The 26,110-nt window shown below is 36.9% G+C and overlaps 3 protein-coding genes and 1 long non-coding RNA gene across 6 annotated transcripts; all 4 read right to left on the bottom strand.

Moving 5' to 3' along the window:
• LOC104779911 (F-box/FBD/LRR-repeat protein At3g26920-like) lies at positions 5,644–7,532 on the bottom strand. 3 transcript variants are annotated; one of them, XM_010504337.2, is made up of 4 exons: positions 7,405–7,532; positions 6,441–7,324; positions 6,220–6,354; positions 5,644–6,119 (listed from the first exon to the last, which is right to left on the bottom strand). In XM_010504337.2, the coding sequence occupies exons 2-4, from the start codon at positions 7,197–7,199 to the stop codon at positions 5,826–5,828; spliced, it is 1,188 nt and encodes a 395-aa protein (XP_010502639.1). In that variant the 5' UTR covers positions 7,200–7,324; positions 7,405–7,532; the 3' UTR covers positions 5,644–5,825. The 3 variants fall into 3 exon arrangements, with proteins under 3 accessions (XP_010502639.1, XP_010502638.1, XP_010502640.1); XM_010504336.2 differs by having other exon boundaries at positions 6,441–7,269; XM_010504338.2 differs by having other exon boundaries at positions 6,441–7,120.
• On the bottom strand, positions 10,895–11,576 carry LOC109132630. Its single transcript, XR_002037635.1, has 3 exons — positions 11,501–11,576; positions 11,082–11,152; positions 10,895–10,946 (listed from the first exon to the last, which is right to left on the bottom strand). It is a non-coding gene; the product is annotated as an uncharacterized LOC109132630 (long non-coding RNA).
• On the bottom strand, positions 18,034–19,903 carry LOC109132442. The gene is made up of 3 exons (XM_019244053.1): positions 19,398–19,903; positions 18,950–19,198; positions 18,034–18,694 (listed from the first exon to the last, which is right to left on the bottom strand). The coding sequence occupies exons 1-3, from the start codon at positions 19,901–19,903 to the stop codon at positions 18,034–18,036; spliced, it is 1,416 nt and encodes a 471-aa protein (XP_019099598.1).
• LOC104783573 lies at positions 22,366–22,857 on the bottom strand. The gene has a single exon (XM_010508716.1). The coding sequence runs from the start codon at positions 22,855–22,857 to the stop codon at positions 22,366–22,368; it is 492 nt and encodes a 163-aa protein (XP_010507018.1).

The following is a 26,110-nucleotide window of genomic DNA, read 5'->3' as shown; positions in this document are numbered from 1 at the left end:
TGCAAACTAGGACATATCGAGCATGAGCGTTAAGAGTTTCCTTGCAATAAAGATAACTGAATAGCCGGTTTTATGAATTGTGTAACATGAAAACCGATTAAAACATCTTCAATCTCGGCAAAAAAAAGACACGTAAGCAAGGGTGCGATTTTGAAGGCGATTAGGGTTTTGTCGTGGGCCGCACGTTCCGCAGTGTCTAGGCGGTTGGCCGTCGGGGTTTCTCATGATGGTGGAGGGTACTGTCGGGGTTTCGAATACTGTTTCCAGTCCGCAGATGGAGGCTATGACTCCTAAATCTTATGCTAATGTCATAGGAGGTAAGCCAAGCCTCACGAAGTTTGATTTTGAAGTTTCGATGGTAGATGGAAAGACCACGGTCGCTGTTCCAGATGCTATTCTCAAGAATTCGGTGTCTTTGTGGGAGGATTTTCTCATTGGTAGGTTTCCGTCTGAAGCGCCTCATGTAGCCAAGATCCATGTTATTGTAAACAAGATCTGGAATTTGGGGGATAAAAACATTAAGATCGATGTCTATGCAGTCAATGAAACAACAGTCAAGTTCTGTATCCGTAATGCGTCTGCTCGCCTGCGAGCACTCCGTAGGGGTATGTGGAACATATGTGCTTTGCCAATGATGGTTTCGAAGTGGTCTCCGATAGCAGAGGAGGCCCAACCAGAGATTCGCACAATGCCTTTGTGGGTTACAATCAAGAATGTTCCGCATTCAATGTTCACCTGGGAGGGGCTTAGCTTTCTTGCAAGTCCGGTGGGTGACCCTAAGAGATTGCACCCGGACACTGAGCTAGTTACTAATTTTGATGATGCTAAGATTTTTGTGGAAGTGGATCTTATGCACGAGCTACCAAAAACGTACTATTTTTCAGTGCGTGGAGTTGAAGCCTGTGTGCAATATGAATACCCTTGGCTGCCTAATCGTTGTGGTTTCTGCCGGAAGTGGGGCCACTCTGTTGACGGCTGTTTGGCGAAGCTAGCAACTGCATCTTCGTCCCCTGTCTCCGTTCAACCTGTTTTGACGGAAGCAGCTGTTACTGTTCGCGTTAATGTGCCGACCACCATGCCAGTGGTGGATCAACCTAAGCCTGTAGAACACACCATGCCTGCGGAAGGAGAGGACACTACTCTACCTGAGCAAACTATGCCTCTGGCGGACACTACTCTGCCAGTGGTGAAGTGTGCGGGGCACGTTACGGATCCCAGCTCTGATGCATCTTCTGTTCCACTGGTTACTGAGAAGGAGGGTTCGGGGACTGCAGAGGAGTGGACAGAAGTTACTACTTCGGGTGGTAAAAACTCACAAGCAATGCAAAAAAAATTAGTTTATGGTGCGGTTCAAATCGCTTCTCCTTCCCGGTTCGCTGCTTTGGGAGATACTGAGGAAGGGGAGATTGAACCTGATGTCGTGCTTGCTGCGGTTGAGAAATTTGGAGCTCCTCCTGTCTCTTCAACAGGAAATAAGTCTGTCTTGGAGTCAGTTCGCCAGCTGTCAGTGCCTAAGGATCCTGTTACTCTTCGTGTGCAGCAGCCGAGGAATTCAAAGGATGCTCATAAGTTTTTGTCTGACTCATCTCAGTAAACCAAGGACGCTGGTCCTCGAAGTTTTGGCAGAAAGAACTCTTCTCGCAACCGTTAATGTCGGGATTTTTCTGGAATATTCGGGGTTTTAATAAGTCAAATAAACAGGATGTTGTCAAGAAGTGGGTAAGGAAGAATGGTTTTCAGTTTGGTTGTCTTTTGGAAACGAAGGTTCAAGAGAAAAATGTGGATCGTGTAATGAAAAAGGTTTTTGGTGATTGGCACCTTGTGTCTAACTATGGTTTCAGTCGGTTGGGAAGGATTTGGTTTGTGTCAAACCCGCAAACAAAGGTTCAAGCTGTTTTCATGAGTGGGCAGATGATCACTTGTTCTGTTCAGATGAGTGGTGGTGTGGATGAGATTTGGTGCTCTTGTATATATGCGTATAATACTGCAGCGGAAAGGAAAGCGCTTTGGGCTGATATTCGGAGGCAGCATGACTTAGCCTCTTTTCAGGGTAAGCCGTGGGCTCTGTTTGGTGATTTCAACGAAACTCTGGACATTGAGGAGCATTCGAATGCTGTCTCCACTCCGTTGTTAACCTCTGGGATGCGTGATTTTCAAGACGTGGTACGTTATTGTTCTTTATTGGAGTTGCGAGCTTTGGGTCCTTTGTTTACCTGGAGTAATAATCAAGAGAATGGTCTTATTTGTAAGAAGCTAGACAGAGTTCTTCATAATGTGGACTGGTCTCAATCCTTTCCACATTCTTACTATTTGGTGGAGGTTGGGGGATGCTCTGATCATCTCCGTGGCAAGATTTACTTTGATTCTGAAATGCCGCAGAAGAAGGGACCTTTTAAGTTTACTAATCTCATGGCTTCGCAACCAGAGTTCCTACCGAGTGTTGCAGACTATTGGCAGACTACTCCAGCTCTCTATCTTTCTACGTCTTCTTTGTTCTTTCTAAGCAAGAAGCTAAAGCAGTTAAAGCCTGTTCTACGAGAGCAAAGTCGCAACACACTGGCTGATATTTCTCGGCGAGCAATGGTTGCTTATGAGGATCTTTGTGCAAAACAACTAGCGTCTCACCTGCATCCTACGCCTCAGGATGTGGCGGAGGAAGCAGCGGCTCATGCTCGTTGGGAGCGGGTTGCAGGTTTGGAGGAGCGATTTCTCAAGCAACGCTCTAAACTTCACTGGTTGAATGTGGGAGACAAGAATAACAGAGTTTTTTACAATGCCATCACAGAGCGCCAGTCGCAGAACTCGATTCATGAGATTGTCGACCCTAATGGTAATTGTCTAACTGCTATGGATGATATTAAGGCTGAAGGGATTCGGTTTTTTACACATTTGCTAACGCATAAACCAGTTGAGTTCACTGGTATCTCTGTTGCAGATTTAAGGGTTCTGTTACCTTTTCGATGTTCTGCGGATCAGCAATGCCGACTTCTTCAAGAGGTTTCAGCACTGGAGGTTAAACAAGTTCTCTTCTCCATGCCTTTAAACAAATCTCCGGGTCCAGATGGTTTCACGGTGGAGTTTTTCAAAAGTACTTGGTCTATCCTTGGTTCGGATCTCACAAAGGCTGTCCAATCTTTTTTTGCATTTGGTTTTTTGCCAAAGGGTGTTAACGCTACAATCCTGGCTCTTATACCAAAAACCACTTCGGCTTGTGCAATGAAGGATTACAGACCAATCTCCTGCTGTAATGTCTTATATAAGATTATCTCCAAGCTTTTGGCGAACCGTCTCAAGACTATCCTGCCTGATTTCATTGCACCGAACCAATCTGCTTTCATAAAGGACCGCTTACTCATGGAGAATTTACTTCTTGCTACAGAACTTGTCAAGGACTATCATAAGGAGGGAGTTTCCTCCAGATGTGCGATGAAGATAGATATTTCAAAGGCTTTTGACTCGGTGCAGTGGCCATTTCTCTTAAATGTATTATCCGCTCTTGGTTTGCCGGATGAGTTCATTCACTGGATTCACCTTTGTGTGTCTACAGCCACTTTCTCGGTTCAGGTGAATGGAGAGTTGGCGGGTTTTTTTAATAGTGAGCGAGGGTTGCGTCAAGGTTGTTCATTGTCTCCCTACCTCTTTGTCATTTGTATGAACGTGTTGTCTGCTATGCTTGACCGTGATGCAGCTGCGCGTAAGTTTGGCTATCATCCCCGTTGTCGTAGTCTAAACCTTACCCACCTTTGTTTTGCGGATGATATCATGGTGTTTTCTGATGGGAAAGCTTCTTCTATGGAAGGTATTCTAGAGGTCTTTAGGGACTTTGCTGCAATCTCGGGTTTGTCAATCAGTTTGGAGAAATCGACTCTGTTTTTAGCAGGGGTTACTGGTCGCACTAGGGAGGACATCCTTGTCCGCTTCCCGTTTGCTTCTGGTTCTCTGCCTGTTCGTTATTTAGGGCTGCCCCTGCTCACCCAACGAATGACGGTCCATGACTGTGCTCCACTCATCGAAAAGATCCGTAGTCGCATTGGCTCATGGAAGAATCGATTCTTCTCTTTTGCGGGGAGGTTGCAACTGCTTCGTTCAGTGATTGCAAGTCTAACCAACTTCTGGGTTTCTGCTTTCAGGTTACCGAGTGCATGCGTCCAGGAGATAGAACGGCTTTGTAATGCTTTCCTTTGGTCCGGTCCAGAGCTTGATGCTAAGAAAAATAAACTTGCGTGGGTAGATGTTTGTATGCCTAAGGAGGAAGGTGGTCTTGGGTTGAGGTCGCTTGTTGAGGTCAACAAAGTTAGCTGTTTCAAACTGATTTGACGTATAGTCTCGGCCACAGGCTCTCTTTGGGTTAATTGGATTCAGCGTGAGCTGTTAAGAGGGGCTTCTTTTTGGTCAGTAAAAGAGTCTACCACCAGGGGCTCTTGGATGTGTAAAAAACTACTCAAGTATAGGGCGCTTGCAAAAGAATTTCATAAAGTGGAAGTTGGTGATGGTATGCTTACTTCTTTTTGGCATGATAATTGGTCTTCCCTCGGTTGCCTTTTTCCTCTGCTTGGGGAACGAGGTTTCATTGATCTTGGAATCACTTCGCAGGCAACAGTTGCAAAGGTCCTGCAGGACCACACAGTCCGTCGTCGGCGATCTGTCATGTTGACCCAGGTTGAATCAGAAATCACTGCATTACAGGCTCGTGGTCCATGTGAACACACCGACACTGCTCTTTGGCGGCGGTCAGACAATTCCTATTATTCTCAGTTCTCCACCACTGAGACTTGGCTACAGCTTCGTCGTGAAGGGTCACAAGTGGGTTGGTATAAGAGTGTTTGGTTTCAATACTTTATACCAAAGCACTCTTTTATTTTATGGCTAGCGATCCGTCAGAGACTCAACACCGGGGATCGCATGCTGCAGTGGAACAGGGGTCTGAACCCTTCTTGTGGCCTCTGCAGTGCCCCGCTGGAGACAGTTTCTCACTTGTTTTTTGACTGTGGATACACTTCACGTGTTTGGCAGGCTATGACTCGTTCCCTCTGCCCTCAATTTTACTCAACTCAACTCTCGCAGCTCTTGATCCTCCTCTCGGGTACGAATGTTAAGGGCACTGTTTGTTTTCTCTTACGCCTTGCTTTTCAAGCCACAGTCCATACCATTTGGTTGGAGCGGAACCGTCGACGACATGGAGGCAATCCTAGTACATCAGCTCAGCTCATTCAGTTCCTTGATCGATTGATCAGAAACAAGCTTCTTGCCTTGCAGCAGCATACCACGAAGTTTGCGGACGGGCTTCAACTCTGGCTTGCTTCTCATTCTTAGTCTGATATCTCTCAACTCTTCTATACCTTTTTGATTAAAGTCTAAAACAAGAATGCATTTATTGTAAAAAAGACTTTTTTGGGTTTGAATATATTTTTACATTCATTCAAAGAAAAAAAAAAAAAAACCGATTAAAACATATGGTTCCACATCAAAATCCAAAAAGAAAGCAGAGATTTTTGGTACACTTGGTTAGAAATTGTATGAATGCCTCCCTCTTCCAACCATTCTTAGTTTCATTTAATATATGTTACGCCATTCTTAGTTCTTACTCATCAAAAAAGTTTTCAGAATCTAGTTATCCTTCCAAAAATGGCAAGAAGTTATGGCTAGATAAAAAGCATAAACACAAACCAAGATCGTATAACCTTAACAATACACATAAAGTTCAGAATTTCGAACGGGGTTTAACATAGTGCCATACTATAACTCAACATCTAAAAGGCTAAAACCAATATGTTTTAGAAAAACTGAGTGAAGTAAGACATTTGTAATACTTAGTACTTGCTTGTTTAACGATGTCCTTTGAACACAAGCTTGCATGAGTTCGAAGCCATGACCACACTTCTCAATTCCTTCAACCTCTGACGACTCGTTTCAGGACGAATATATGCATTGGAGAAAGTTGCCTTTTTCAGACGACTTGCATTCGTAAGGATGTATTTGGCAACCTCTTTCTCATCTTCTATTTCCCCTTGGTAATTTTTCCACACTAATGTCTCGAGATGGAGCAACAAACATTTTGGAACATATTTTGGTTTATTCCATTTCATATAGGCCTCTGGATCTTCCCTCCTCCACGACTTCTGTTACCGACGAGGGAGAAACACAATTAATTTATTAATGATCATCGAACCCTGAAACTGAACTGGAGTTTTTTTCGAAATATAAGCTTGAAATGCTTACGCGGATAAGCTTGAGGACTTGTAAATTAGGTGAACTATCAAGCATAAGCATAAGCACATTCCACCACATTGGTTCATATGTATCTAGCTCCAAATATACCAGCTGGAAGAAGATGCTACCAGTAGGAAACTTAATCTATGCATGGCACAGTATTAGAACAAATACAAAGTAATAACAAATAACAACAACACGAAACTGAATCAATTGCAAGAGAAGCTTACCTTTGAAGGTGCCAATATCTCCAATGAAAGGCGTTTGACTGAAGTAAGGGATCTAAGAATGTTCTCAAAGACTGAAATGTTCGGATGACCAAAAACATCAAAAATATCTCTCAAACTTGCCTCCACCAGCTCAGGTGAATTCTTGATCACAAAAGTGTTATCATCTAAAACCCCTTGAAACTCCAAGTATTTCAAAGAAGGAGCATTTATCACATAGATAGAGTCTTCATCATCATTTTCAGAAGTAAGTGTTAGCCTCTGCAAGGATGGCACCGCAATAGTGAAAGTATTCACATCAGATTGTTGGAATCGATGAACCACCAAATTCTCCAGGCTAACACAACCAGATAAGAGGTTAGAAACCGATTCATCGTCCTTGTACACCACCCCGTGAAGGTGTAGAGTTCTAAGGGACTTAAGACAAATCGGAGAGGGGACATCCACAAGAATGGCATCACTGAGCTTCAGTGTCTCTAGTGATTCAGAGTTACACAAGCTTGTAGGAAATCTGAACTTCTCAAAAGCGTAAACATAGAGTTCCAAGTTACGCACATGGAGTCCAAACGCAATTCCCATCAATACCCCAATATCCATATTAGAGTTATAATCATAATCTATTCTGAGACACAACCTCTGAAGAACCGGATCTTGATTTGAAAGCAAACACCTGCTGACATTATCTGAAAACATAAAATAACCAAACTCAAGACTCGGCACCATCTTCCAAAGATACCTCCATCGTTTAGCCAATACACTCATCGCTACAACTTGTTTTGTTGGAAGCAAAGACAATATCTGAAGAAGCAGAGCTTCAGGCAACTCACTGATCCTATCCTCATTGTATTAATTTTGACCCCCAAATCCAAGAAATTCAAAAGGTAAAGCTTACAATTTAAAAAAAAAAAACCGTAAGAGCAGTTCATAGAAGAGATAAACACATCACGAAGAAGAAGAAGAAACATACCACTGACTCATCGTCGCTGATCAGAGACAATCTCGAATTTATTATACCTTCCGGAGAACTATGTTAAACCTCTGTGAAAATCGACGGCGGTGACGACACAAAAACATGGCAGAGTTATACGGCTCAAGTAACGATGATGAATCGGTCAAAATTATGCACTTCACTTGCGTCTTTAAACCGGTTCGAAATCATACCGGCGAAATTAAAAACCATAATTCAATTCAAATTGGTTCACACACTAAGAACCACGTATTATATTTTAGTTCAATAGTTTGTATTTATTTTAAAAATTGTGGATTTTTTTTTCTACTTTATTTTTCGTACGGTACATTCGAAAACTTATTTTGAGCATATTTTTCTTGTAAATTTAATTTACTTCATTATTTTTTGTAGTATGAACGAGTTTAATTCAATTATTTGGCGAAATTTGAAAAACAATTCAATTATTTGGCGAAATTTGAAAAACAATTCAATTCAAATTGGTTAAAGTTTTTTTTTTCTACACGGCCTGTATTATTCTTTTGGTCTTTTTTCTGTTTTTAAAATTTTATATTTTCTGTAAAATATGCTCCATTCAAATACTCAAAATTCAATTATGTTTAATATATTTGTAAATTTAATTTATTTCAGAACTCAATTATGTTAATCTCTTTGTGGAAAATGCTCTAATCTGTTATTTTGAATATGACACTGCATTTTTCATTATATATGTTATATTAACCTTTAAGAATCTTTTTCAAACACATGATGCACAAGTTGTAACAACGCTATTTTTATTTTAAATATAATTTAACATTACATTCAAAAAAAAATGCTCTAATTTGTACTTTGTAAAAATGTGTTTTCTTTCTATTTTAATATTTTTACCTCTTCCTCGAATATAGTCTTTGATAAAGCCTCTTGAGTACAACAATCTGCTGCTTTACTCATCATTAATTGATCGGTACGTCTAACTTTTGCAACTCCAACAGTCTAATCCAAGAACTGAAAACATAGGGTCTCGTGGGCTAGAACAACAGCACGAATCTTACCTGACTTGTCTCTGTGGATTGATTCGGTTAAAATATATCTCAAGTACAGCATGCAAACTCGACCACGTCAGAGATCTTGAGTCAAGTTTGGTTATAAATTTTGAATAGTCAGTCTTTACAAAATCTTAGGAGTCATGCATGTGACCACACATACTCCACAAACATATAATATAGAAGCTTCACTCAAACACAAGCTGACATGACTTTAAAGCCTTACTGTAGAGAATGTGCTGAATCCCCTATTAATAGATGAATATTTTGGTAAAAATACTGAGCTATCAGCATTACAGGGCTCAGTGAACATTCTATAAATTAAGCCTTAAATCATAAATTTATTTATAAATGACTACCATTGTATTTATTTATTAAAAAAAATTTAAAAAATTAGTCATACCTAGACGTGTCTATTGAACGCATAACCTCTACTAACACCTATAAATACATTCATCTTATCACTAAAGTATACATCACCACCCACCTCATCACCAAAAAATATGCATTCTTTTAACAACGTTTCTCATTCCAATTCAAAATTTCCACATGAAACTGAATTCTCTATAAATTGTGTCATGGTTCGAGAGAAATATCCAATATAAGTCAAATGAGGAGATTCCTGCTAAGTTAGTGTACAATGTAAATGAAAAACAGTGGAAGAAAAAAAATGTAAAGGATTTCATCCCAATTGCAAACCTCTTTTCGGTAAGTTTTCTTTTTACTCTATATTCTAACTAACAAAATCTATTTTACATTTGCACAGATCCCAAAAGATGTACTATACGAACCAATTGGTCAGACTCATAACATCAAGAAACTGTTTCAATATTTAGTCAAAGGAGACGAATTCACAAGGGCAAGAAAGAGAATCAAAAGAAGTCATGAAAACGTCGAAACTAATACAAATTTAGAGTAAAATGTTTCAGATGTATTAAGAAATCAAAATAAGCACAATAATTGTGATTTTAATAAATCCATTAATATGTGTAATTCAATCGAATAATTTCATATAAGTTAAATTTGGGATCAAGCACAACTATTTACATGATCTACATATTACCCTAAATTTATTTTCGTAATTACGAAACCGATATTAATTTGTTTAACAACTAGATTTTGTCCCGCGGTGTACCGCGAGACTATTTTTTAAAATTTGAAGTTGTATATATTTGTTTTGTTTAGTGTAATTTTATATAATTGTATTTGATTGTTAATTGTAGGATTTAAACCTGTAGTTTACCACAAGATAATTTTTTTTACATGATCATAATTTTATCAACTTAACCAAATATATCTACAATTCTTATATTGATAATGTTAGCAAAATAATGAAATGATGAATTACGGTTTAACACAATTTAATGATAATTTAAATGTATATTTGCATACCAACATCTAGATATTTTTTTTGTGAACTCGAAATTGACACAAACTCTTCTCACCATATAACCCCGTTGCATGATAATTTTTTATTTATAATTATATATATTCATTATAATATTAAGAAAATAAAGTGTAAAATGATATATATATATATCCTGTATAAATTGATTAAAATAAAAAAATTGGACACTAACTTTTACTTTTGAATCACTAATTTAATAATACTTAATATATTGTTAAGGCAAAACTTAGATTTCTATATTCTCTTTCTTCCGTTCGTCTCATTTTATTAAGATGAACTGAAAAGCAAACATGAAAACTGAACAAACACAAATGATAGTTAATCTCTTTTCAAATACTTATGACACTATGTCTCTATGAATGGTATACACTTGAGTCTATTTTTGATACATGTGGTTAAGTTAGTTAGTAGTCGTAACGAAGAACATAAAAACTTAATATAAGTGAATCAGTTTCTTGTGTGAGGACACATAGAAATCTTCACATTGTATAGTCATGTATATCATTCATCGAAGTAACCCTACTTTCTCTTAGGCTCTGCATTATTCCATTGAGCATAACGTAAATCTTTTCGCTCTCTTCTTGAAACACTTCCTATATTCCAACAGAGCTGCACACACATAAGTAGAGATGTACCTGAGAGAAAGGACACAATGAAAATGGAAACAATCACACAAGCACCATTATGAAACCATCATGAGTGCATATCTTATCTACGTATTTTACAAATTTGGCCTAATATCTTCAAAGATCAAGCTAATCAAGGTTGGCTTTTCTCACCAATATGAAAATAGTAAATTAGAAAAGCATAAAAATTAGTGCTCCAACCTGACGATATGCAGAGAAAATTTCAAAAAAAGCTAGACCATAAAAAAAATTTTATGGTATGCAACACAATTTTGTTAGCTTCGTCTTGAGTTTCTCAGAGGATAATGAAAATATCTAACTGGACACGAAAAAAATATTTATTATTAAGTATGAAACATTCGAGTATTCGACAACATAGGTTCCACTTTTAATAGAAGTATGGCGAGAAATAGGTTTGTGTCCTAACCTGAAAGCATGAATTTTCGGGGCTACAGTGTGTTATATGGTGGAAAAAGTTGTGAGAACCTGCAACAAACGATTATATTAGTGATAGCAAATTAGCAATAGGACATTATCTTTACATAGATACTACAAATCGATTCTCTTGGACACATTGCTTACGTAAGTGTTCTGAGATAAATACTAATGACATTGACAAACCTTGGTTAACCTCTTTGAAGAGAATGACAGCTCATCAAGCATCCTGTTTGTTTTGAAGCATCGAGCATGACCTTATCAGAAACCAAGAGGTTAAATAGAATCCTGTCAATATTTTTACACAAAAGAAAAAAACAATACTCCCTCCGTTTCAAAATATAAGATGTTTTAGAGAAGTTTTTTGTTTCATAATACAGGATGTTTTCAAGTTTCTATACAACTTTTAGATTAGCTTAGTATTTTATATTATGCAGTATTGTTTCTGATTGGTTGAACTTGTTAAAAGTAAAGACTTCTTAATTTGCGTGCTTTAGTTAAAACATCCTATATTTTGAAACGGAGGGAGTAAAAATTAGAATCATTCCAACCACCGACCTCTCCAACAAAATAGTTAAAAAGAAATATTCAAGTCAATAACAAACCTTTTTGTGTGAGGTTTAGAAATTATAAGCAGACATGTGGAACATTCTTAAACACATCATTAGCCACTGCATCAAGAGCTTCTGTATCAAGCTAGCGACATGGAGAATCAGAAAATAATAGATCCATATATTCATAAACATAGTAGATCTAACTAAAGATTATTATTTATAAGTCATTGAATGGATCACACAAAATTGAACATTCAAAAGCTGAAAACTCACTATTAAGTGTGATACTCTCTTGCCAATCTCATTTTGAGTCCTCCACTCTACACTTGAGCAACTATAACACTTGCAGTCATTAAAACATCAAAGGCAATCTTAATTAGGTGAGAAGGGTTTCTCAACATTCCAATTACTCAGCTTTAGAATCCAAGAATATTATAGTTGTTAATGTAAAAAAAAAAAAAAAACATTAGGGTGGGTAAAGCTTAAACATGAGCACCAATTAACAAATTTTCTGGTTTTATATCGAATCACATACTTGTCATGGCAATAGATGAGAGCCCTTGCTAACGATACAACACACACTTACTAATATATATGGATATCAATTTTCCTACAACAAACTAATTTGAGAGGTCAAAAAGTAAAAAGAAGAACTCACTGTTGCTAGTCAGCGTCGTCTCTCGTTCCTGTTGCAAACCGAGCCAACATATACAGAAGAAACACAAATTGTTAGCAAATCACAAAGCAAATACGAAATGAAATACACCAAAGTGATTGGATTGAGTATGAAACCAGATGAAATTGGCAGCTCATCGAAATCATAACTCTTCTTGTTCATGCTCTTCTCTCTCTTTTTTCTTTTTCCCCTCGCCATCACTTGTCTCAAGAACTGGTCGCTTCTTTCCAGCTTCCTTCGTGTCCGAATCCATAATTTCCTCTTCTGATTCCGAATCGCATATCACTTCTTCACCTTTCTCACCCAATTCATCGACTAAACCAATTTTATTTTTGAAGATATATCCAGTTCTCTCCTTAGTCTTTTCTCTGAATACATTTGATGACCTTCTCCTATAATATATTTTTGCGACAATGATAAGCTCTCTCATGATGAGGGAAGTAAATCTCGAGAAAGGAAGCAAAAAGAAGAACAAATCCTCTGCAAATGGTTTCGACAACGACGACGGGAGAATACGATAAACTTTTCATTAGGTTTTACACGACCCATAAAAGGTCCTGTGTTTTTTTTAAAACCCAATCCGACTATTTTACCCAGTGGTATTTCTTGTAAATAGTTGTGAATTTCAAGATTTATTTTATAAATATCTCAAAAAAATATATATATAGATACAATTTTTTTGTCACATTTATCATATATTTATGTAATTACGAAATCTATGATATTCCTGCATATTAAAAACAAATAAGTTGCACAACACATTAGCTAAGAATTGTGTTATTATTTTCTCATAACAAAGTACAAACATTTATATCTATTGGATTATTATTCCTTCTCAAAAATATCTATTGGGTTATTATTCCTTCTCAGAAATAATTTAAGTGATATATATATATATATATATATATATAAATCCTTAAAAATAATAATAAATTACAAACGAAATCATGGTTCACATAATGAATTTCCGTATCCTCCATATATCTTGAATGCCCTTAAATTAAGGCGCAAATACACCAAAACAGTAAAAACAATATTCTAATTTCAAATAATGTAAGGGATATATATATAATTAGAAGATATGCTGAAACGAATATGATACAAGTTCCCTTTTTATTCCAAAACAATTATATATTTAAGGTATCATTACAATTTATCTTACAAATTCTCTCAAAAAACAAATTTATAATAAAAACAAAATCAATTCACATAACATATTTCCGTAACCTTAGTATATTTTAAATTTCCTGAAATTAAGGCGCAAATAAAGCAAAACAGTAAAAACAATCTTCTAGTTTCAATTAAGATGTTATTAATGTTTTTTCAATAATGAAAGATAACTTTTTCGGTTCCATGTTTCCTTGATTTTATATGCAAATCAACCCGCATATCATGTTTAAAAATTAGCAATTACAATTTTAACTTGGCATATCCTTGACTAACTTGCCAAAGAAATATATGACATAAATAATAAATAAAAGAAATCTACTCCAAACAGGAAAATCAGTTATATATAGCAAACTAAATCCTTGATTCGCATAAAAAAAAGTGAATAATAGAATAACAAAAACCAAAATCCTTGATTTGCTAAATCACATTTCGCCAAAAAATCAGACGAGTAAAACCTAATCTAAGATTGAAAGTAGTACCCCTATATAAACGTTCATCCATTCCCATCATTTCCACCAGATCACCAACCAAACTTATTCAAAGTTAATAACCACTCAACCTTTTAGTTTCTCATGGCTACTTTCAAAAATGTTTCTAATTTGAAACCATTCAAAAACATGTAGAAAATCAAGGTCAAGATACAAATTAAGGAAGCCCTAGTATATACTTAATTACAAATAAATCCTTAATTTACATTACTCTTACACTTACCACACTTCTAGCTCCTCAACCATCTCAACTCCCTCTTTCGAATTAGTTTTGATTATGGAGAAATTAAAACTGACTCTTTCAAACGACTTGCATTCCTTAGGATGTATTTTTTTACCTCTTTCTCATCTTCTAGTAACATGTCCAAATGAATGTTTCAAGGTGGAGCAACAAACAAACATTCAGGAACATCCTTCGGTTGATTCCATTCAGAAACATTCTAAGGTACATTCAACAAATATTCAACAAACAAACATTCAGGAACATTCTAAGGTTGTCACCCTCTTGACTGATGGAAGGATTCGCGCTTGGGATATGCACAGCAAGAAAGAGATGGGTGACACAGTGGCTATGCTTCAGAAGATCTGCTGTCATAATTGGATGTCGACCATGAACCCTAGCTCTATGTCTGCTGAACGCTCTACTCTCTTGTTTATGATTCTCAAAGGTCGTCCGTTTAATTTTGGGAAGCTGGTCTTTGATGAGATTTGTGCCCCCGGCTCGGTGATTGCCAATGCTTCCTCCAACTTTCATCTCATCCTTCTTAATCTGATCGATCAGCTTCTGTGTTTTCATCGTGTTGTTCTGGCTCACTTTGGTGATGTCTCCTCTGTTGCGCCTTCCAAGTTCAAGATTGAACCAAATGAGCTCCTATCCTCTCAGTCTACACTCAAACTGATGTCAGACATCCGCCATTTGCATGACTTCACCAAGCTCATGTTGGAGCGTCTTGCAGGTAAGTCTCTCTCTACACTCTCCCTTACTCTGTTGCCATACCATTAGTTTTTATATGAGTCTGTGCACTCAAGCAGGGGAAGATTATCTTGATATCGTCTACTCTGAGGGGGAAGGTGACCCACAAGACGAGGAAGAAGGTGATGAGACTGATAGTTGTTGAAGAAGTTTAGTGTATGCATTTGGATAGGGGGAGTAGTATAAGTAGGAGTAGGACTTATTGTCTGTTTTTTTAGTCTGAACGATCTCTAACGGATATATGTATTGCACCTATGGCTGAAAAACCCTTGTCTCTGTTTTCTCTCGGTTATGTATTTCACCTATGGTGTTTCAGCAGAATTAAGTTCAATACATAACCGAGAGAAAACAGAGACAAGGGTTCTTTAGCCATAGGTGCAATATATAGATCCGTTAGAGAGTTCATACTAAAAACAGACAATAAGTCCTACTCCTACTTATACTACTCCCCCTATCCAAATGCATACACTAAACTTCTTCAGCCACTATCAGTCTCATCACCTTCTTCCTCGTCTTGTGGGTCACCTTCCCCCTCAGAGTAAACGATATCAATATAATATCCCCCTGCTTTAGTGCACAGACTCATATAAAAACTAATGGTAGGGAAACAGAGTAAGGGAGAGTGTAGAGAGAGACTTACCTGCAAGACGCTCCAACATGAGCTTGGTGAAGTCATGCAAATTGCGGATGTCCGACATCAGTGTGAGTGTAGACTGAGAGGACATGAGCTCCTTTGGTTCAATCTTGAACTTGGAAGGCGTAGCAGAGGAGACATCACCAGAGTGAGCTGGAACAACGCGCTGAAAACGCAGAAGCTGATCGATCAGATTAGGAAGGATGAGACGAAAGTTGGAGGAAGCATTGGCAATTACCGAGCCGCAGGCACAAACTAATTAAAGACCATCTTCCCAAAATTAAATGGACGGCCTTTGAGAATCATAAGCAGGAGAGTAGAGCGTTCATCAGACATAGAGCTAGGGTTCATGGTCGGGATCCAATTCTGACAGCAGATCTTCTGAAGCATAGCCATTATGTCATCCATCTCTTTCTTGCTGCGCATATCCCAAGCGCGAATCCTTCCATCAGTCAAGAGGGTGACAACCTCATCAAGACTCTCAGGAAAATTGACCTGGGATGCATTCAGAGGATAGGGAACAAAGGGAAGCTGAAACATTTGATGATGGATGAAGAGAACTCGTACAACAAGCCACGAACAAATACCTTGAAGGAATCTAGACCGTCACGTTCAACTTCGGCAAGTTTCACATAGAACTCCTTGACGACGTTCCCAACATAGGAATCGACTTCAGTGAGAGTGGGAAGAAGGCTAGCATCAGAGAGGATTTTATAAGCATCACATCCGTGGGGGCTGTCAGGAGCAAGGAACCCCATCTCGTTAAAGAGCCTACCAGAGATAGTCTGAAATAGATGCATAGCTTGTTCAGAGATGAACTGAGAGGAGAATGGAGCAGAAGAAGGAAACTTTAGTTCAAGGTGATTCTGATCACGAATGGCATTCTGACGATGATTTTAAACATAACGAGAGAGAAACGTTGGCGGAGGGACTTCTGCAAAATCCTCTATAAGATCTGGCTTGGGAAGAAGTGAATCATCTGTGACATCTTCAATGTCCTCATGAGTAGACGTTCGGGTTGCAGCACGGCGAGGCATAAGACAAGTTGGAGCGGGTGACGGCTTAGACTTTCCTTTGGATCCAGACGCACGAGAATGCAGACGCTTGCTAGGAGGAAAAGTAGGAGGCTTACGCTTGGTCTTCTTAGATTAAGAGACTCCAGGTTCTGTTTTTTGGAACAAGCGGAGGGTCTTTTGAAAGAGGAACATGATCAGCAGAAGAAATGTCAGCAGCAGGAGTGGAGTCATCAATACCAAGATCTGATGAAGGCGGATTGTTGTGGTCCATTGTCAAAGGTGAAAGGGATCTGAGTGTGAAGATGTGTGTAGGTCACAAGGGAGAAGGAGGCGGATGAAAGAGAAAATAGACAGCGACACAAGGGAAATGAATTAGGGTTTAGGATGTCTTTCCTATATATATTCGCCTGAAACACTTACCAACCAAGTGAGAAATGTCCATGGGCCAGAAAAGATATTCAAATAGCAAAAACAACCTAGGCCCAACAAGCGTATATCTAATAAAACGACAACATCAAGCATAGAACAAGAAATGAGATTGCAACACATTCTGTAATATCAATATTCATATCAGAACTGTGATATACTAGGAATGTGAAATCCATCAGGACATCCTCACACACACAAAAAAATTTTGTTTGTTTGCTTTTTTTTTTTTTAAAGTAAACTTTTACAGACAAATCCACACATAGACAAACAATCAAGAGAATGAGGAAACACACCTTTGTCATGTGGCTGAGGTCAGACAGACAGATTCCCAAATAGAGGGTTACACAACAACTGTGGTTTCCGTAAGATGACAAACATACTCAATGATCTCCAGAGACTAGACTACACTCATCATACTCAACCAGAACTGATCCTCATGATGTGAAACCGCATTCACGACGAGGGGGGTTGATGGATTGATGTAACGAAGAATAGAAACAGGGACTTGTATACAGAAGAATATACCCTTTTTTTTATTAAGCATACACTATAAGAAAGAAGAAAGAACATCAACCCCTTTCCTGCCTACTCATAAACCTTNTAAACCTTTTGTTTTTTTTTTTTTTTTTTTTTTCAGCTTCATGCATCCTTTTTGGAAAAGTTTCAAGAGATTTTTTATTAAGCATAGACTAGAAGAAAGAAGAAAGAACATCAACTCTTTTCCTGCCTACTCATAAACCTTTTGAGTTTTTTGTTTTTTTTTTTTTTTCAGCTTCATGCATCTTTTTTGGAAAAGTTGCAAGGGAGAATATGATGAGCAGCTGTTTTCTAAAGAGACTTGCCAAAACAAGTTTTTTTAAAAATATATATAGATAAAAGAAAAAACTAGTTGTGCAAACCTGTACATGGAACATGTTGCATGAGTCTCAAACACATAGACACATTAGTGATCACACGACCCAATTGACGTTTGCAGATGTGTGAAGCTGTTTAAATCCAAAGGTTTAGTGAAAATATCAGCAAGTTGTTTGTCTGAGGAGACATGAGATATCTCAATTACCTTGTTTTCAACAAGTTCACAGATGAAATGATGCCTAATGTCTATGTGATTAGTGCGAGAATATTGAACAGGATTCTTTGAGATATTGATGGCACTCTCATTGTTACAATATACTAAGAGGGTAGAGGATACAATACCTTAATCATACAACATTTGTTTCATCCACATGAGCTGGGTGCAGCAGCTCCCCATGGCAATGTATTCAGCCTCTGTAGTAGACATAGTCACACAACTTTGCTTCTTGCTGTGCCAAGCAATAAGATTGTTCCCAAGAAAGAAGCATCCTCCAGATGTACTCCGTCTGTCATCAAGATTGCCTGCCCAATCGGAGTCACAAAAACCTGCAAGATTTTGAGTAGTTTGCTTAGGGTAATACAGACCTCGATCAATTGTTCTTTTGACGTATTTGATGATCCTCTTGACATCGTTTAGGTGGTACATCCTTGGATCAGCTTGGTATCGTGCACACACACCAACACTGAAGCACAAATCTGGTCGAGTGGCAGTGAGATATAGTAAACTGCCAATCATAGCTCTGTAGAGTTTTTCATCAACCTTTTGACCAGTGGTGTTCTTCGATAGCTTGGTTGTTGAAATCATGGGGGTTCTGGCTGACTTGCTTATTTGCATTCCAAATCTCTGAATTAAGCTCTTTGCATATGTTGATTGTGAAATGTGAATCCCATGATCACTCTGTTTGATTTGTAATCCCAGAAAGTAGATTATCTCGCCAACCATGCTCATCTCAAATTCCTTGGTCATTTCTTTGACAAACGTCTTCACAAGTTTCAGATTAGTGCTTCCAAACACAATATCATCCACATATATTTAAACAATGAGGATATTTGCACCTTCTTCATAGATGAACAGTGTCTTGTCTATGCTGCCTCTTTTAAACCCATTTTCAAGTAAGAATAGAGTGAGGCGTTCATATCATGCTTATGGTGCATGCTTCAATCCATACAAAGACTTCTTGAGTTATACACATAGTTAGGGAATTTTGGATCTTCAAAACCCTTTGGCTGAGAGACGTACACTTCTTCTTGAATAATACCATTTAGAAACACACTTTTCACATCCATATGGAACATCTTGATGTTTAGAAGACATGCCATGCCAAGAAGTAGACGAATGGATTCTTTCAAGACGTGCTACAGGAGCAAAGGTTTCATCAAAATCAACTCCTTCAACCTGAGAATAACCTTGAGCGGCCAGCCTTGCTTGATTTCGAGTAACATTCCCATCCTCATCAATATTGTTCTTGAAGATCCACTTAGTACCAACAACATTTACTTGAGGAGGCCTTGGAACAAGATCCCAAACATCATGACAAACCTACTGGTTGATTTCCTCATGGCAAGTTGTAAACCAGAACTCATCTGCTAAGGCTGCAAAGATGTCAGATGGTTCCAATGTTGAAACAAACAAGAATGTTGTAACATTTCTCTGAAGTTGATATGGACTCCTCTTGTTTGTCTTTGACCTCCTAGATTTCCAATCACATCTGATTCTGAGTGATTTTAGGAATCTGCAAGGGTGCTACCCTTGTATCTGCAGCTGATCCTTGAGTAACTTTTCTTTCTTCTTCTTGAACATTTTCTGTCTTTTCTTGATCAAGAGTTAACGGTTCTTCATCATCTTGAGCAACAGGGAACTCCTGAGTAGGGGTTCTATCACCGAACACCACATTGACAGATTTTTTAACTCTCTTTAGACATTTGTTGTATACTTTATAGGCCATACTGTTTGTAGCATATCCCAGAAAAAATCCTTCATCACTTCTAGCATCAAACTTACCTAGGTGATCTTTATCATTCATAATGTAACACATACACCCAAATGTGTGGAAGTAGCACAGGTTTGGAGTTTTCCTTTTCCAAATTTCATAAGGAGTAGTGTTAGTGTTTGGCTTCACATAAACATGATTGATGATGTAACAAGCAGTGTTTATAGCTTTAGCCCAGAACCTTGGTGCCACATTGTTGTCGTGAATCATGGCTCTTGCCATTTCTTGAAGAGTTCTGTTCTTCCTTTCAACAATCCCATTTTATTGTGGTGTTCTTGGAACATAGTATGGATGACATATCCCTTGTGAATTGCAGAATTGTTCAAATTCTTCATTATGAAACTCACCACCATGATCACTTCTGATTTGGACTATGGATTCTTTTTCAGTCTGAAGTTGCAGAGCTATAATCCTGAAGCTCTCAACAGCTTCTGATTTTTCTCTTAGAAATCTAACCCAAGTGAATCTTGAAAAATCCTCAACAAGTACAAATGTGTACCTTTTTCCATTCATACTCTTAGTTTGTACTGGCCCCATGAGTTCCATGTGTACCAAATCCAAAATCCTTTTTGAACCAATATCATCGACCTTCTTGTGTTGCACCTTGATTAACTTTCCTTTACAGCAGGCATCGCAAACAACATCAGACTTTCCATCAAGTTTTGGTACTCCTCTGACAACGTTAGCCTTCACAATCTTGATTAGACTTTGAGTATTGATGTGGCCAAGACGTCTATGCCACATATCAAGTTTGGAAACTGTTGCAGATAAACACATCTCTGACTCTCTTCACATGTTGCAGTTGTTTTCCGATCGAACTCCAGACAATAACTTGTTTCCATTCTCATCATATGCATTACAGTCAGTATTTGTGAATGTAACATTAAGTCCATCATCACAAAGTTGACTGATGCTGGTCAGATTTGCACGAAGACCATCAACAAAAATACACATTTGCCAGTTGTGGTTGGTTTGACCTGTCGATCATCCCTTTTCCTTTGATTTGACTTTTTCCACCACTCCAAATGTAACTTTTCTAGAATAGGTGTGAAATCATCTAGAGCTGATTGATTTTCTATCATATGTCTTGACCATTCACTATCAAAATACCAGGAGTTTACTTCAGATGATCCTGTAGATGTGTAAGCTACATTGGCTTGATTGTATTCTTCTTCATGCTCTATCAGACTTAGGTTGCAACTCAAACTGATAGACTCAACCATCTTCTTTCTAGAAATATCAGTGGAAACTCCTCAGATTGCATCTTGAGTTGATATCATCCCTCTCTTCATACATCTTCTTTAACTTGAGATTTGATGTTTCTGTTTGCAGATCACTGTACAAGTCTTTCTTTGTGATCCATACCAAGTAAAACTTCACTGGCTCCAAGTAACACTTGTTGAGAGTCCACAACAGATTGATCTTTTTCTTGAAGCTGTAGCAGTATTCTCTTAGATGATTGCCTCTACAGTGATCACATCCATAGGACCTTCTCCTTCTGATCTTCCTGAAAACATCCTTTTGAAAGTGCTCTTATCTTTTTTCAGATATCTTTATCACTGATGCTTCAGCCTTTGAGATGATAGATATGTCTGCTTCTTCTTTTAAATGACTAGCACTTACAAAGTTAACATGTTGAATGATTAAACCTGTGCATCCAGAATTTCCTTGATATCCTAAACCTCTGTGAGTAGCGTCTATTCTTTCCATAGACAGAATCTTGTATAGATCTTTAGTTCCACTGTTCAACATCCTGATCTGCTTGTATTTTTCATTCAGCTCCTTTTCGAGTACTACGGCTCTTCTTTTTTCTTTGTAGTATTCTTCTTGTAGATTGTTCAATTTTTGGAGAAGACCTTCAGTTGATTGATCAATTCCTTCAAGTGAAATACAAGTATCCTTTTCAGTTGCATCTTCATAGAATGATGCAAGTTTGGATTCCAGAGTGAAGTTTTCTTGAACAAGTTTAACTTTATCCTTGTTTAGTTGAACCCAACTATCATACATAATTTTGTCCTTAGGGTTCACCTCTTCATCACTTTCCGAATCTGAAGCAGCTCCAATCTGGACATTTTCCCCACTGACTGTAAACGCAACAAAGTTGAGAAGCTCTTCTCCTTTCTCATCAGATTCATAGTCACTGAAGCTCAACAGAGATTTCTCTTTTGACCTGGTTTTGTTAGGGCATTCAAATTTTGTGTGTCCCGTGCCTTTACACTCAAGACACTTCAACTCATTTCGTTTGGTAACAAGACACTCTGGTTTGATATGGCCATAGCCTCCACATTCATAACACTGAATCTCCAGTCTCTTTGCAGAGTAGTTAGCGTCTGGTCTTCTCAATTTACCACTAGGTTTGTCCCCTTCTGAATTACTCCAACGCCACCCATCTTTGTTGTTGTTTCTTTCAACCTTTTTCAAGGCTTTACCAAAGTTTATGGCCAACAAGGCCATGCTATCCGTGATCTCTTGAAACTGGTCGGGTTTTTGCTCAGCTTGAAACGCAATGTTTTTAGATGGTTTAGCTTTGTCTTCATCAGTTTCCATTTCTTCAGATTTCAGTAAGCCAACTAATATGCAAATGTCATTGAATCAGTATTACCAGCTACCCTCATCACAACCTTATGAGCAGCAAATTTGGCCGGAAGACACCTTAGTAGTTTCTTCACTAGCTTTTGGTCCTTCTAAGTCTTCCCAAGTACTTCTGGTTCATTTGCTATGGCAATTATCTTTGAACTGAACTTCACAATCGTTACATCAAGAGCCATCTTCAGACATTCAAACTGAGTAGCCAAGAGATCAAGTCTCGTTCTTTTTACACTTGATGTTCCCTCATGAGATTGTTGAAGAATATCCCAAGCTTGTTTTGCAGACTTACACCCTTGAATGAGTTTGAACTCATCCTCATCCACACTACAGAAAATAACATTCATGGCTATTGCGTTGAATTTCGACAAATTCTTTTCGTCTATGGTCCATCTGGCTTTAGGTATTGGAATTTTGACACCATCCTCTGTTGTATCATATGGAGGTTCCCAACCTTCTTCTACTGCTGTCCATGCATCTTCTCCTTGGCCTCTGATGAGTTGTGTCATTCGAACTTTCCAATATCCATATCTTTTAGTATCCAACATGATGTTCTTACTTGTACCCACACCATCAGTATTTAGTTCCATAACTTAGGATCTAACCTGTGTAGAGACGACAGTCTCAGATCGGTTTCCCGCTCTGATACCAATTGAAAAAAACTAGAACCTTGAATACAAGTACAAGAACACAAAATATAAGTAAACTGAGCTTTATTAAAGATTCCTCAAACAACTATACAAGCTTGTTTGATCAGTTTCATGCAACACTACAACATGTAGTTTGCCACTGAATCGATCATAATCTACCCAACCTTATCTGCAAAGACTATATATATAGTATCATTACAACACCTTTATAAAACCTGATGGATTATTAGAAGTTTGCTTATATATTTCTACAATTTTATATACAGGTTTAGCGGTTACCTTTTTTAAACTAACTTTTATCAAAGAAATGAAATATCACAAAACTAAGTCTGTTGTAGAACATAGTTTTCCACATCTAAAATTTGTTGGATTTAAAGATCTTCATTTTCGTCTTTAACTTAAATGAGTTTACATGACTGCTTCACGAGATATGTTCTATAAATCTTTTTAAAAGTTTCCGTAATTTGTAAATATGTTGACGGATTTTTTCGGTGGGATCATATCATTTTTGGATTCTTCCAGATCCTCAATATAGAGTGTAGATTACATAAGCTATATACATAAATTCTTTTTAATACTCAATATAAAGTGTATAATACGGAATCTATGTAAATAGATTCTTCCTAATCCTCAATAAAGCACAAAAGCTATATAAAAAAAGGTTGTTAACAATGTAAAATATCAGAGCATGTCAATTGCATACATAACAAAAAGATTAAAGAGTGTAAAAACCAAGGTTATTATTTTTAATCATGGGCAAAATCCTAAAACTAGTAGCATACTGGTTTAATATTTGTATCTAAAACAGATTATATGCTTTATTTTCTTGTTTTTCCACCAACATATTTTTTGAGATTTTAATTAACTCAAGGATATTAAATATCTTAATGCAATTAAAATTATAGTTTTGTTTTTTTTTCAATTCAAAGAAACCATTAATAAGTTGTCATAAAAAAATTATTATCCATAAGAAAAAGGTAATACTATACCATTTGGTTTTGATTTTACAAGGTTATATGTCAATTTGGGTTTATAAAAAACAGTATAGGGTTTATGTTTTACAGGTAAACGAGATGGTTTGTCGATTAGAGTTTATAAAAAAGAATGTAGTATTTAGATTTTATAATTAAAAAAGATTGTATGTGAGTTTGAGTTTATAAATAATGATTAGAGTTTATATTTTACAACTAAACAAGTTGTATGTCAATTTAGATGGTAAAGAAGGATTATGGCTTAATTTTTACAATTAAATGAGGTTATATATCAATTTGGGTTTATAAAGGAGGATTTGGGTTTAAATTTTATAATAAAACGAGTTTATATGTCGGTTTGAATTTATTAGGGAGAATTAAGATTTAAATTTTGCAATTAAAGGAGATTATGTGTTGGTTTGAGTTTAAATAAATTATTACTTTTGTTAATATTTTTTAAAATATATAATTTATTTGTTTAATTTGTATTTATATTCAAATGTAATATGACATGGTGTAATTTTTTGGTTACAAGAAAATGAGTGAATAAAAGGGTTCACTCTAACCCAAGTATTGTTCTTGCTTCTATTAGGTGACAAATTATGATTGACTAAGGGTGAATCCACATATTTTCCTTGACTGAAATAGCATAGAGTTAAAACAAAAACATTAGGCAAATCATTTAATTACCATATGATATGATAATTTCATAAAAAATCATACTTGCTAATATTTTTAAGAAAAAATATATTTAGTATTTTTACAATAATTTACAAATTTTGATGGATTATTAGAAGTTTGCTTATATAACTTTTACATTTTTATATACAAGTTTAGCGGTTTCTCTTTTAAAAACGTTTTTTTATATCATAAAACCACATATGTTGTAAAACCTAGTTTTCCACATCTAAATTTCGTCGGATTCGGAGATCTTTATTTTCGTCTTTAGCTTAAATGAGTTTACACGACTCCTTCACAAGATATGTTCTATAAGTCTTTTTAAAAGTTTCTGTGATTTGTCAATATGTTGACGGATTCTTTGGCGGAAAGTACTTTATCATCTTTGGATTTTTTCTTATCCTCTAGATAGAGTGTAGAGTACGAAAGCTATCTAAATGGATTCTTCCTAATCCTCGATATAGAGTGTAAAACATGGAAGCTATGTAAAAAGAAAGCGTTAAATATGTAAACTACCGAAACATGTTTAACGCATATATAAAAGACAAGGAAGCTTCCTAAAAAACATGTAAACGAATTCTTCCTAATCCTCGATATAGAGAGTAAAACACGGAAGCTATGTAAAAAAAAGCGTTAAAGATGTAAACACGCGGCAGCATCTTCATCGTTCGATCAGCTTTCCTACTCCTGCATTATTAATAACCTAAGGAGGTTTCAATAAATCCACAGCAAACAAAAAAAAATCCATTTTACGAAATTACGAAATTAGGAAAGCTGTTGACGCAGACGCGGCAGCAGCTTCATCGTTCGATCAGCTTTCCTACTCCTGCATTATTAATAACCTAAGGAGGTTTCAATAAATCCACAGCAAAAAAAAAAAATCATTTTCCTAATCCTCGATATAGAGAGTAAAACATGGACGCTATGTAAAAAAAAACGTTAAAGATGTAAACTATCGAAACATGTTTAACGCATATATAAAAAAAGATCTAAAGAGTGTAAAACAAATAATAATTTTATTTAATCATAAACAAAATCTCAAAAGTAGTAAAAAACATATTAGTTTATTTTTTTGTAAATTTAATATTAAATTATATTCAAAGAGAAAATAGAGTTGTTATAACTAGTGATGCTGTTGTTTGAAAAAACTTAGATAGTTTAGTTAGATGCTTTGAATTAACTCAAGGGATAGTATATTAAATATCTGAATGCAATTAAAATAGTAGTACCATGTATAGTTTGTGTGTGTGTGTTTTATTGAGATTCAATAGAAACAATTAATAACTTGTCAAAAAAAGGGAAGAGATGTTTGACCCTCCCACTGGCGGTCAAACCCAAATAATGATAATCACTTTCTTTCCCTGTCATCAATCTTTGAACTTTGACTCTTCCTTAATATCCGTTACGATTTCGACACGTGTCTTTTCATCTCTCCATGTATAAATCCAACCAGAGGTTTAACGCCGTTGGATCATAATATCTTTGCTGTTTATCTCTCTGGGTTTCCGTCTCCGTCTCTCTCTGTTTCCGATCTGTTTTTTTTT

This window comes from Camelina sativa, chromosome 4 (assembly GCF_000633955.1).
Source record: "Camelina sativa cultivar DH55 chromosome 4, Cs, whole genome shotgun sequence".
In the NCBI taxonomy this organism is placed as follows: domain Eukaryota; kingdom Viridiplantae; phylum Streptophyta; class Magnoliopsida; order Brassicales; family Brassicaceae; genus Camelina; species Camelina sativa.
This window is presented reverse-complemented; position numbering and strand designations above follow the sequence as displayed.